General features: G+C 31.7%; 1 protein-coding gene across 25 annotated transcripts in view; it reads left to right on the top strand.

The window, feature by feature from the left end:
• The window catches only part of CNOT2 (CCR4-NOT transcription complex subunit 2), a 126,369-nt gene that overhangs the window by 106,552 nt on the left and 7,418 nt on the right, over window positions 1-12,399 (top strand). For 17 of the 25 annotated variants that reach the window (XM_069584644.1, XM_069584655.1, XM_069584643.1 and 14 more), the window contains 8 exons: window positions 1,662-1,741; window positions 4,316-4,441; window positions 6,209-6,333; window positions 7,315-7,435; window positions 7,532-7,688; window positions 8,829-8,890; window positions 8,980-9,029; window positions 10,801-10,901. In XM_069584644.1, the coding sequence (XP_069440745.1) occupies window positions 1,662-1,741; window positions 4,316-4,441; window positions 6,209-6,333; window positions 7,315-7,435; window positions 7,532-7,688; window positions 8,829-8,890; window positions 8,980-9,029; window positions 10,801-10,901 (822 nt within the window). The remainder of the gene's footprint in view (window positions 1-1,661; window positions 1,742-4,315; window positions 4,442-6,208; window positions 6,334-7,314; window positions 7,436-7,531; window positions 7,689-8,828; window positions 8,891-8,979; window positions 9,030-10,800; window positions 10,902-12,399) is intronic. The other 8 variants (XM_070292354.1, XM_070292355.1, XM_070292356.1 and 5 more) reach the window with 1 other exon arrangement.

The raw sequence follows: 12,399 nt of genomic DNA, 5'->3' as shown, positions 1-12,399 counted from the left end.
AAAAAGTTACATATTTTGTTAGGATTTTAAAGCTGTTCAGATTATTTCTATGAGCATTATATCTGTAATACAGGGCTTTCTTTACTGTGAAAGTGATATTTTAGTTTGATCTTTTTTTAATGGGCAGCATAGTGGGTAAAGGATGTAGGTGCTACCATGATACTCATTTAATTCACTTTCTCTTATTTAGTACTTGTAAATTCTGAATAAAAATAGGTTATTAGCACATTTCCAATTTAATGTTCATCCCATAACCTCCAGTTCTTACTTTAAGACTTATATGAGCATTTCTTTTATAATTTTGGCTGCTCTTTTAATTTTTACCAAAGTTATTTCTGTAAAGGGTTCTCAAGACTCATCTCCTTGACAGTTTCCTAATCATGTAATACTTCTTGGGCTTTAACACATCTTTCTGCATTCTTGTAGTATGTTATTCAATGTATATTTAAATTTTTGCTTTCCCATTTTTTCACATTCTAGTTGTAAATACTTTGCTTGTAAATTTTCTTATATATTGTCAATGAAGTGTGGGTCTCTAAAGCCCTGCTTAGTACTATCGATAAGATGTATTATTATGGAATGTTTTCATCTCTTACTGCTTATTCAATGTTTGAGGGTACCTCTATCGTCAGCAGTTCTAACATGGTATTAAACAAAAGTTTCTGTTGACTTTTCTGCTCTTCTCTAGAGTATTGTTTCACCAGCTGCATTATTTTATGAAAATATTGTTTAGCTTTGGCTATAGTTAGTTTTCCAAATCTAGGCAAAAAAAAAAACCCTGTCATCTTCAATTTAACCTTACTCATAACACTAATACAACTGTCTTTTTATCAGACTATTTGATGTTAAAAATGCATTCTTTCATGGTAGAACTTGCATTAACAGTTCTTTTTGATGTGTTTAATTACTCTGACCTCACTTTAAATTCAGCCTTATTTTTTGTTTGTTTGTTTTCCCATCTTTAGGCTTGTGTAGAAAAGGGAGGCTTTGATAACTATTTATTACCAAGTACCTTAATTTAGAATTAAGGGTACTATGGAGAGATTTTTAAAAAAAAATAACTAAAAGATGCACTTGATAAGAATGATGTGTTTTAGAACACTGAATTCAGTTAAAGAAAAGCAACACTTAATTCAGGTCAACTAAACATTTATTGAGTACCTTTTGTATCCTCCTGAATGCTAAGGGCAAAGAGATGCAAAGGTGTGTCTGACATGAACTCTATCCATTCTAGTTGGGAAAAGGCAGACTATATGAATGAAAATCTTTTATGAAAAGTAATAATAGCACATTTTACCAGTAGTGAAAGAAAAGCAAATATTCAAGAATAGTCTTAAACTAAATCACCTGTTTTTGAGTTTAGTAACTTCTTCCAGTATATTCAGTAAGTTGACTTGCCAAGTACACAGAATGACACCCTTAATCTCTGCTTCATATAAATTCTTTGCTTTTTGTTTTTTAACTGATCGTTTTGGTTCTCAGTTGTTCATGGAAGGATTTTAGGGAACCTTTAAATAAAAATATTCAACTCAAAAATAAAATTAGTGTTTGTTTTTAGACATGTTGTTTTATATGAGGAGATCAAAAGTAAACACTTGTTTTTCTTCATCTGAAAGTTAGTGTTCTTACTGTATATCTAAAATTATTTTCTATGTACCCAGTATGTCTGGATTTGGAATGAACAGGAATCAGGCATTTGGAATGAATAACTCCTTATCAAGTAACATTTTTAATGGAACAGGTAAGCTTATTCTGGAGCTAGTACCCTATAAAAATATGATAGATCTTGAAATATAAAGCAGTTCAACGTACTAGTCTTAAAATAATTAAAGGAATTTTTGTGTTTAAATGATAGAACTTAATTTAGGGGAGAATTTGACAGGAAATAGGATTTAATTCAGTCAGTAGTTAAAAGATGGTTAAATATATTTTTTCACTTGGCATGGTATAGCAGTGTTATAACCTCAGATTTGTTTCCTTAACACCTGGAGAAAGCATGAACGTTAACTTAGTCTATATTTGTGCCTCAGAATCTTTTTGCTTCAAGAGCTTTTCTTATCCTCAGTCCTTTCACTGTGGTCTGAACTAGGTTGAGCGTTGTGGCATTCTGGCTATAGAGACCCAGATTGAAGAAACCTTTAAAACTATATGGAGCACTTACAATTTTTTCTTAATAGTTTTAATAATACTAATTTTTGCATTTAACTCATAAATTTTTAATCTGGTTTTATGTGTAAAATTCAAAATTTATGTACATAGAAAGCCAATTCTGATTTTGACAGTAACGAATTTTTGCAGTCTATTGGTTTCTTTTATCAGCTGGCTTTAGACAGAAGAGAACGGGAGGCTTTGTTACTATTCTGCTTCAGGTTTTATCTTCTTCCACACTTGCCTCCAGACCCTTTCCTGAGAAAGCAAATGAAGGATATTGTTATAGTCAGAGGAGCAAAAACGAGTATGATTGTGAGAGAGAAATACAGTAAAGGAAGTGGAAGGTGAAAGAATGATTAGTGAAACGGGGTGTATGTGGAAGCATGAGATTAGCAATTGAAATGATAGTTCTGGCTATTGGCTTTTAATTTTTCAACATTATTGTATGTTTACTAGCAGCCTGGATTGACCAAGTGACACTTAAGAATTTCAGTTTTTTGCATTTAAAAAAGTTTTGTGTTCTGATATGAAGTACCATATTCCGTTGTTTCTCAAAAGCACGTTTTTTTCATATTTAAATATCTCTGAAATTAGGATGCAGATCATAATTTAGAGAGGTTTCTTTCCCTCATAAATGAACCGTAAAGTGACAGTGTGTCTCACAGTGCCATCTTATTTTCTGAAATATGGTTTATACACTTCCGTAAATTTTACAATTATTTTTTGAAGTCATTTTTAACTAAGTATATTTTATACTAGGAAAGTTGTTTCCAAGTCTTACACCCTAAAAATAAAAATTTGTGAGTTAATACTATTTTTAGTGATTTTTAAATAATATATGCCAATTTTAAACTCCATCTTAGAGGACCTGAAGAAGTGTATTAAAAGTTAATGCTTACTATAAGTTTATAGTTAGAATTCATAACCAAGTAATTCAAGAGAGATTACTTTTTAAAGTACTGTATAAGCTATTGTTATGTATTGTTGCCTTTTTATATAATGCCTATTTAGAATTCAGAATTCGTAAGCTGCAGTTTCTTTAAAAGCAATGGGTTTGAATTATTTTATCTTTTACCCTTCATAATTTTAAATTGTCACCTGACTTGGAATGTAACTGTTTTCTATGAACAGAGTAATCTTGAGCTGTTTCTCTCTGAGATCCTTCTAGTTATGAAAATTAGAGAAAAATTAAAGTGAAAGAGGGGGCAGATAAATTGAAACTGGTTAAACACACTAGATGAGACAAAGTAAAACTATAGTGCATACTAACAGTAAGATAGAAAATAAATTCTTCAAAAATTAAGAATATAAGATTGTTAGAATATTAGAATAATTAATACATTGAGAAGAGATCAAAGTAATGATTAAAATAGGCAAAGTAGAAATGTTGGATTAAATTTTAGTTTTTAAAAGGAAAGAAACTGATATTTTAAAATTCAAAATGAACAGATATTTTATTTATTCAATTTATTGAGCGCCTACTGTGTAATAGGTAATATAAACTTCTGGGCTTTGTGTCATATTCTCATACAATTCACTCACCAGACATGAGAGCTCTACATGTATCCTATGTTCTCCACCCTACTTATACTCTCAACTGCAAAACACACATACTCACATACTCGCATGTATATACATTTGTATATGGAATAGGCCAAATAGACCAAAAATATCCTTAGGGATTCTGTTCCCATTGCTTGTGCCTCAAATATGATTCAGACCATTTGCAGGAGGCACTGTCATTATCACACCAGTGTTATAAATGAAGCCCCAAGCATTCCAGATACAACCTCTATTTTTGAATACAGTGAAAAGAACAATTTTATCACAACAGTCTCCCCTCTTACTAATCAGCAACTTATAACTTGAATACCATCTTTCACAGGGGAAATAATGTACCACCTTACTCCTTATTATCTGTCTTAAGTCTCTAGGATTTTGGGTTTGTTACTGTGTAGTAGGTACATACTGCTTTGCTGAGTTGTTCATAAATTCTTTCACATGAAGTCAATCCACAAATATTCATTGTACATTTACATATACCAAGTACAGTGCTGTACGTTGTTTAGGAAGAAGACACTGCCATTTCAAATTTTATTATAGTTAGTAATAATCTCTTTAAAATGTTTGTAGAGCAGTAACTAGTTTGTTTCTTCTTATTTAGATGGAAGTGAAAATGTGACAGGATTGGACCTTTCAGATTTTCCAGCATTAGCAGACCGAAACAGAAGGGAAGGAAGTGGTAACCCAACTCCATTAATAAACCCCTTGGCTGGAAGAGCTCCTTATGGTAATTAATTAAGCTTTTTATGGATGGCTAGTGAAAATTTTCTGTTACACACGCACACGTGTATATTTGCATGCATGTGTGTGTACACACATGTATTTAGGTATTTTCTAATCAGAGTAATGTAGTTTTGTCAGAGTCGATAAATGCAAAGTGCTTTTTTTCCCCAGAATACCATGATAGCAGAGTTAAATGGGAAAACTTAATTTGTATAGAAACCCCAAAAGGAAGTCTTCATTGGTATTCAGAAGTTATTTTTTTCTGGCATTTCTGCCTTAGTACACCTTAATAATCTATGGTTTGCCTTTGTTCAGTTCATCACACTTTTTTTTTAAAGAATACATTCTCACATTCCTAGTAATTAATAATGACTAACCGTACACTGATGATTTTTTCTAAGCCAGTTTCTCAACCTCCACACTACTGATATATGAATAGATAGTTTCTTGTAAATGAGAGACTGTCCTGTGCATTGCAGAATGTTTATCAGCATTCCTGCCCTTTGCCTACTCAATGCCCAGTAGCACCCCCACCCCTACTCCCACCCTTTGTGCACGCCCCCCTCCCCGCCCCCTTCCCCCTGCCCCTGGCCATTGTGACAACCGCAGATGTTGACACATGTCTTATGGGAACAAAAAATCGCCTCCTGTTGAGAACTGCTTATGGGTCATGTATATATAGTTTATGTAGACTCTTGGTCACCACTCATACCCTTTTTCACTATCTTTAATAAATGAGAGATTTGGCTAGACATGGGAATTATGTAACAGCAATATTTTTTTGTATCCTTTGCACATAATTGTTTCCTTTTGGTAGAATGTGATAAAGACTAATAGTAAAAACTTAAAGGGATCATTTCATCAGTTCTAAGATACCTGTTTTTCCCATTTTCAACCAACGTGGGTTTATGTTACTTTCAGAATATGAATACAAATAATAATATCTGAAGAAGGGAAAACTTTATTATTCACTTTCAAATGTTTCCTAATTAGCCTTCCTCCGCACCAAAAAAGCAAAAATGATCTGCCCTGGAAGTTGAGTACCTAGCTACTTGATTCTCAGTTCAGACTCTAATGTTTTTAACCTTTCCTCATAGGTCCATTTTTTCATCCCTTTAATCATTCCCGTTGCTCTCCTTGGACCATCTCTAGTTTCTCCATATCGTTCTTGAATTGTGGAGCCCCAAACTGGATATTGTTCTCCAATAAGGGCCTGACTAATGCCAAGTATAGTGGGAGGATTACTTCCCAGTTCTTGCATGTTTTACATCTATTACATGGAGTCCAAGAAAATCTGAAATAATATGGAGTTGTTTTATAATTGATTGCAATTTGCTCACTCTGTAAGTCACTTTCAAGTAGAATACTGACATTTTCTTTAAAATTTATTCTGTTCATTTGCTATTTGACAATTAACTGATATTTATAGTAACTAGTCAAATATTTAAAGCAAGCTTTTAAACAAAAAGTTTTAATAATTGTTACCAGTATCAGATTATGTTTTTTCAGCATCTGTGTGTGACATTAGATTAGAATTATGGGATTACCACTTATTTCCCTTGTATTATTTTATATATTTCAGTTATTAATCAATTATATAAGAATTTATTCATTGTTATCCAGAATACTAATTTTTTGAAGTGTGTTTTCATAGCATAATAAAAAACAATTCCTTTTGGTATATTATCATGAGGAAAGTTAACTTTTTATAATTTGTAGCAAAATTTCGTAAATATCAATTGCAGTTCTCTGGATTATTTTCATTATATAGTTGGAATGGTAACAAAACCAGCAAATGAGCAATCCCAGGACTTCTCAATACACAATGAAGATTTTCCAGCATTACCTGGTTCCAGTTATAAAGATCCAACATCAAGTAACGATGACAGTAAATCTGTAAGTAATAATAGTAGTAATCTGAGAATTAACCTATGTGAGTTACATAGTTTTTTCCCTTCAGATTTCTCTTATATTAATAGTTTTATAGTCTATATTAAGGACATATTAAATACTATTAGAAAATTATTTAATTTGAATATCTGTAGTAATATAACTTCTGAAAACTGTGGAAAACCTTTGTAACTTAGAAGATAGCCTATTTTTCTCCTATTTCATATAGGTTTGCAAATTTCTGTTGAACTTCTCAGAGTTAATGTAGACTTTTATTATAGTCCCTGTCAGCTGGATCCCATGAAGTTTGATATTATAGCCTTCTAAGGAGCTGTGTTTTTCTTGAGTAAGTTTTCTCCTTGAAGAATCTTTATACACATTTTTATTCCTGTGTTGATTCAACCAACTCAGCTTCCTGTTTCTGACTTAACGATTGTGTTTATTTCTTCCACATTTCAATGAAAATAGTGCTTTTTGTGTGTGTGTGTGATGGAAGGTGTATATTGTTAAAATAATTGATAGAGAAGATTATTGGGTAAGAATTAAAATAGATATAATTTTAAAGATTCATATTTTCTGATTTACCTTGGAGGTTTTTTGGTGCTGTTTTAGGTAATATGCTGTGTTTAGTTTGTCTTCTAAATAAAGGTATTGAGAAATATAACTTCAAGTGTATCCTGTAACAAACAGTTCTAAGATAGAGAGATGGATTTTTTGGTCTGTGACTGAAGATCTGAGATAAATAAGAATATTTTCCATATATTTCTTGTCCTTTAAATACTCAAAGGTATATAATACAGGGTTTATTTGTATACCATGGAACAATTGTGGAGACAAAAAATTTCATGTGGAACTTGAAAAATAGGCAGTAACTTACTGTCAACTTAAATATAATAAAAATGAGTAAAAAAGTATTACTATATGAACTTGAAATTTTTACACTTAACAGATTTTAACATCACATTTAAATTTTTTTTTTCATGTTAGAATTTGAATACATCTGGCAAGACAACTTCAAATACAGATGGACCCAAATTCCCTGGAGATAAAAGTTCAACGACACAAAATAATAACCAGCAGAAAAAAGGGATCCAGGTGTTACCTGATGGTGAGACTCTATAGAGTATATCAAAGATATTATAAAATTTATTTATTTATTTCCTTTTTCCTAAAAGATAGAAACGACTATGTTTTTCTTATCCAGGTCGGGTTACTAACATTCCCCAAGGGATGGTGACGGACCAATTTGGAATGATTGGCCTGTTAACATTTATCAGGGCAGCAGAGACAGACCCAGGAATGGTACATCTTGCATTAGGAAGTGACTTAACAACATTAGGCCTCAATCTGAACTCTCCCGAGTAAGATTTTTTCCTTTCTTCTATATTTGTGTATAATACCTCCCTACAGTTTTTAATGTATGTGTTCGAATTGTATCATCTTCTACCACTCATAGTTGCTGGTATCTGCTGACTCTGGGCCATCCCCTCTTAGGTTAGTTGCTGGATCACTCTCACTTTATAGTAATATTCCTCTTATAATTTGGCAGTTTCTATATACACATATATAGTAGAAGGCAATGGCACCCCACTCCAGTACTCTTGCCTGGAAAATCCCATGGACAGAGGAGCCTGGTAGGCTGCAGTCCATGGGGTCACTAAGAGTCGGACACGACTGAGCGACTTCACTTTCACTTTTCATTCACTTTCATGCATTGGAGAAGGAAATGGCAACCCACTCCAGTGTTCTTGCCTGGAGAATCCCAGGGACGGGGGAGCCTGGTGGGCTGCCGTCTGTGGGGTCGCACAGAGTCAGACACGACTGACGCAACTTAGCAGCATCAGCAGCAGTCTTTCCTAAACCCTGAAATCCCAGCTTTTTGAATTTCTCTCCTCCAGAAATTTTACCCTTTATGATACCTCAGCTGCTCACTTCTAGTCATCCCTTTGACTTTGTCATTTTTGGTAACCTCAGTTTGTCTGTAAGATTGTCTGTGCTGCCATGCCACTTGATGTTTTTCATTTCTCAGTTGTTTTTGTCTGTCTCCCTCCCAATCCACCATCCTCAAACAGAAAGTAAGTTTCATGTTATTGATGATCTTTGTTATGCTTGCTAATGTATAAGCATCTAGTGCCAGGTATATAATAATAGATACTTTGTAAATGTTTGCTGAATTTGAACTTTGGTTTGTCATAATTACTTTTTTTCTGGCTATAAAAATGGGAAAGTAATTTTACTTGAAGACATAGTATTAATGAGTTTAAAGCATTCTGAGTGGAAGTAGTAGCATATACAGATGTGCACACAATGGAAGTATATTCTTCAACCTTGTTTCAGTTTCCTGCTGTGTAAATCATAGTCAAACCAAGGAAAGAAACTGAAAGTTTGAGGTTGCACATCTTAATGTATTAAGTCATTGTTTTTCCTGATTTCCTAAAATAAAATTGGAAATCTCTTTTTCTACTTTGGACTTCAGAATGATTTTTTTTCCCCTTATTCAGAAATCTCTACCCCAAATTTGCATCACCCTGGGCATCTTCACCTTGTCGACCTCAAGACATAGGTAGGATAATCTAATTTTGTTTAGACTTTTAAAAAATGTATTTGTAACTGAGAATCAGTTAATAAGGCTTTTTTCATTTTATTATCCAGACTTCCATGTTCCATCTGAGTACTTAACGAACATTCACATTAGGGATAAGGTGAGTGTAGTTTATTATTCTACTCAGTCAGCATGAATTTATCTGTTTTTAGGTGCTGTTTTTCAATTCTGACAGCATAGTTTTTTGAAATAATTAGCAGTGGTCTTGGGTATGTTTTTGTATATCCATTTTGTTATATGTAACAATTTAATTTCTGTTTTTGTTTATAATCTTGTGTTTTGATGAGGTCTGGGTTAGATTTTTTAAATATTTTAAAAACAATGTTAGGACCAGTAAAATCTTTTTTATAGTTGTTAATAACAGAGTGTAACCATAACCACAGTTGATGGGAACAAAGTAACATGGAAAATTTGAAAATTTCATCCTGATATTTTCATTTTATATATGTATCAATAAGAAAGATTTTTCTTTATGAATACTACAGGTACAATGTTTTAATGAAAAAAATACATTTTAAAGCTATTATCTTTGACTTTTTGGCTCATTTTCTATTTTTAATTACCTAAATTTCTAGTTATAGATAACTATTAAGAGTTTACAGCTTTAATTTTTTTTATTGTTATTCTAAGGAAGAAAACACTTCTGCTTTAGGGGACTAGATTTTGGTCATGTGAAAGTTTGTTAAAAATTATACATTTGTGTTATGTGTGTAAGTATGTGTAATATAAATGTGTATAAATGGGGTCCTGCATCTGTACCACACAGTTTGTGTAGTCAAATGGATGTTGATGTTGTGGATAGGCAAGTAAAGGGAAACATGTATTTATCAATATGTCTTTTAATACTTGACTGGATGTAAGACAAGAAGTATGAGATAGAGCTAGTTTTTTCTGTTTATGGATTATGTGATTTGCTGCCACTTTGACAGTAGCACTCATTTATTGCTCCAATCCAGAACCTTTTCTTGTAACAACTTAAGAAATAATGCCTTAGGATAATTTGTCACATTGAAGACTGTTGCTTGAATGGGGATAATATGAAAGGAGAGAAAAATGACATTCAAAGAATGTGTAACAATAACTAAATAAACATTTAAATACAAGTGTAGATAAAGACATAAAAAATGTTTATTTTTAATGTGAAAATTTGAGACTATTGAACTTGTGTTTGATAGTTTGTTAGGCAGTTGTTTCTCCTCTGTGGAGTGACATATAGAGTAGCCATCTTTTAGTCGTCCGTTTAAACAAAATAAAGAACGTATCCCATTATGATTTTTATACTTATCTGTGTTTTGCTAAAAGTACATATCCATTTTGTGAATCACTCTCAGTTGTAAATTCAGTTAATATTTAAGGCTTGTATGTATCAGGCACTCTACAAAGTGCATTCACATTATCACTTAATTTCAGTTATATTTTTAGTAATTCTTGTTGGTATCATTGACCACGTTTTATAATTGAAAGGTCAGAGACATTACAGAACTTGGATATGTTCATATTAGTAATGAAACTAGGACTTGAATGTAAGTCCTTTATTTCTGAACACAGTGTTCCACTATTATTGCCACATTGATTATTAATAGACCCTCAAGTAAGACAGCATTAGAGCTTGCTCAGAAGTTTTATTTAGCTTTTTCCTCCTGTTAATACATAAAATAGATATATCAGAAATAATTGTTCATTGAATTTAGTTATTCAAATGATGAAACTCCCCTTTAAAATTACATAACTTACCTCTGTAATCATGTAATGGCAGTTATCTGCTGCAGAGAGGAGTTTGTTTTATCTTTACATTTTTACTTTAGCGGAATCAGTTATATGCTAGGATTTTCAAACTCATTTTACATTTCAGAATAATGTATCTTTTCCAGCTGGCTGCAATAAAACTTGGCCGATACGGAGAAGACCTTCTTTTCTATCTCTATTACATGAACGGAGGAGACGTATTACAACTTTTAGCTGCAGTAGAGCTGTATGTTCAAAGTATTTTTAAAAACTTTTGTATTACAGTAGATCTTGTTTATTCTAAAAGTTTTTTTTAATGACAATGGCTGTAGTTTTAGTCTTTGTTTTTAGAATGGAAATATTCATCAAGAAATTTGTTTTGCTTTTAGCTGTATACATAAAAAGCATTTTCAAACTTAAATAACTCTAAATTTGTAAAAGGTCAGGATCAGCTTGATTCGTGCATTTGGTAAATCTGATTTTTATAAATAAATTAAGTATAAGATATGGTTCATAACTGTGGGTCATCTTTCTCCTTGTGGAACCACTTAATGCTAATGACAGTGAATTTCATCATTTATTATATATATTGAGCATTATAGGGGCAAGGCACTGTGCATATTTCTTGTGTATTTTGAAGTATTGATAAAATGAACTCCATAGTTATTATCAGAAGCGTATTGGCCAACTTAAATAAACTACTATTAAGAAATTGGTCCATTAAATATATTGTTTTCTGAGCATTTCTGTTTTTACCTTATGCTCTAAGAATAAAAATTTTGTGTCATTTTTTTATATGTCCAGTTGGTAACACTTTGTTAGCAATAAACATTCTATTAATTGTGTTTACTCTAAAGTGAATTGTTACCAAAAACTTACGACGTAATGATTGGGAGACCTTTTTATAGAGTTCAGTATTTTATATTATTAACATTTTATTTAACATATTATTTAACATTATTAACATTTCTATAAATGGCATTGGATCAGATACTTTTAAAATGTAAAATTCACTGTGTTGGTAATAAATTGTTTTTAATTTCTCAGTTGAGAATTTGGCTTTTTCCATGTTTCCCCTCATTTTTTGTAAGATAGCGTTTGTTACTTGTTCCTTTTGATTTCATCCATACATAAATAAATTCATCAGTCATTCATTCATCCATCACTGGCAGTTCTGTCTCATATCTTATTTATGTCTAAAAATATATAAACATATATAAAATATATGTCTAAAATAACTCCTCATTGTATTGATAGGAAGGAATTTGTTTGCATGGAGGTTTGTTCTACCAGAGACATTTTCTGTGGTACATTTACCTCCTTTGGATGTTACTTCCCTGGTTTACAGGTGGTGTAAACTATCATTGATTATTATGTGAATATTAATGGATATCCTTTGGGCTATTGAGAATTTAGGATCAATGAGATCTGAATAAAAAATAAAAGTAATACACTCATTAAGAATTTTCTAAATATTTTTAAATTTGAAATTAGTTACAAATTTTATGTGAATTTAGTTAATTTAAATAGGCTTTACATTTAGTTTCTTACAAAATAACACAAATAGTTGAGATTTTTGTTTGTTTTCATAGATATCTCAATTTCTATTAAATATTAAGAATGAAAAAGGAATGAAGTTTTTGGAACACTGGATCTTTATTTGGTCTGCCAAAGTTTTTATCACATTGCTCGTAGAGCTTTTAAGATCTCATTTTGTTTGCATAAAAAATTTCTCCAGTTAAATA

This window comes from Ovis canadensis, chromosome 3 (genome assembly GCF_042477335.2).
Source record: "Ovis canadensis isolate MfBH-ARS-UI-01 breed Bighorn chromosome 3, ARS-UI_OviCan_v2, whole genome shotgun sequence".
Taxonomy (NCBI): domain Eukaryota; kingdom Metazoa; phylum Chordata; class Mammalia; order Artiodactyla; family Bovidae; genus Ovis; species Ovis canadensis.
This window is presented reverse-complemented; position numbering and strand designations above follow the sequence as displayed.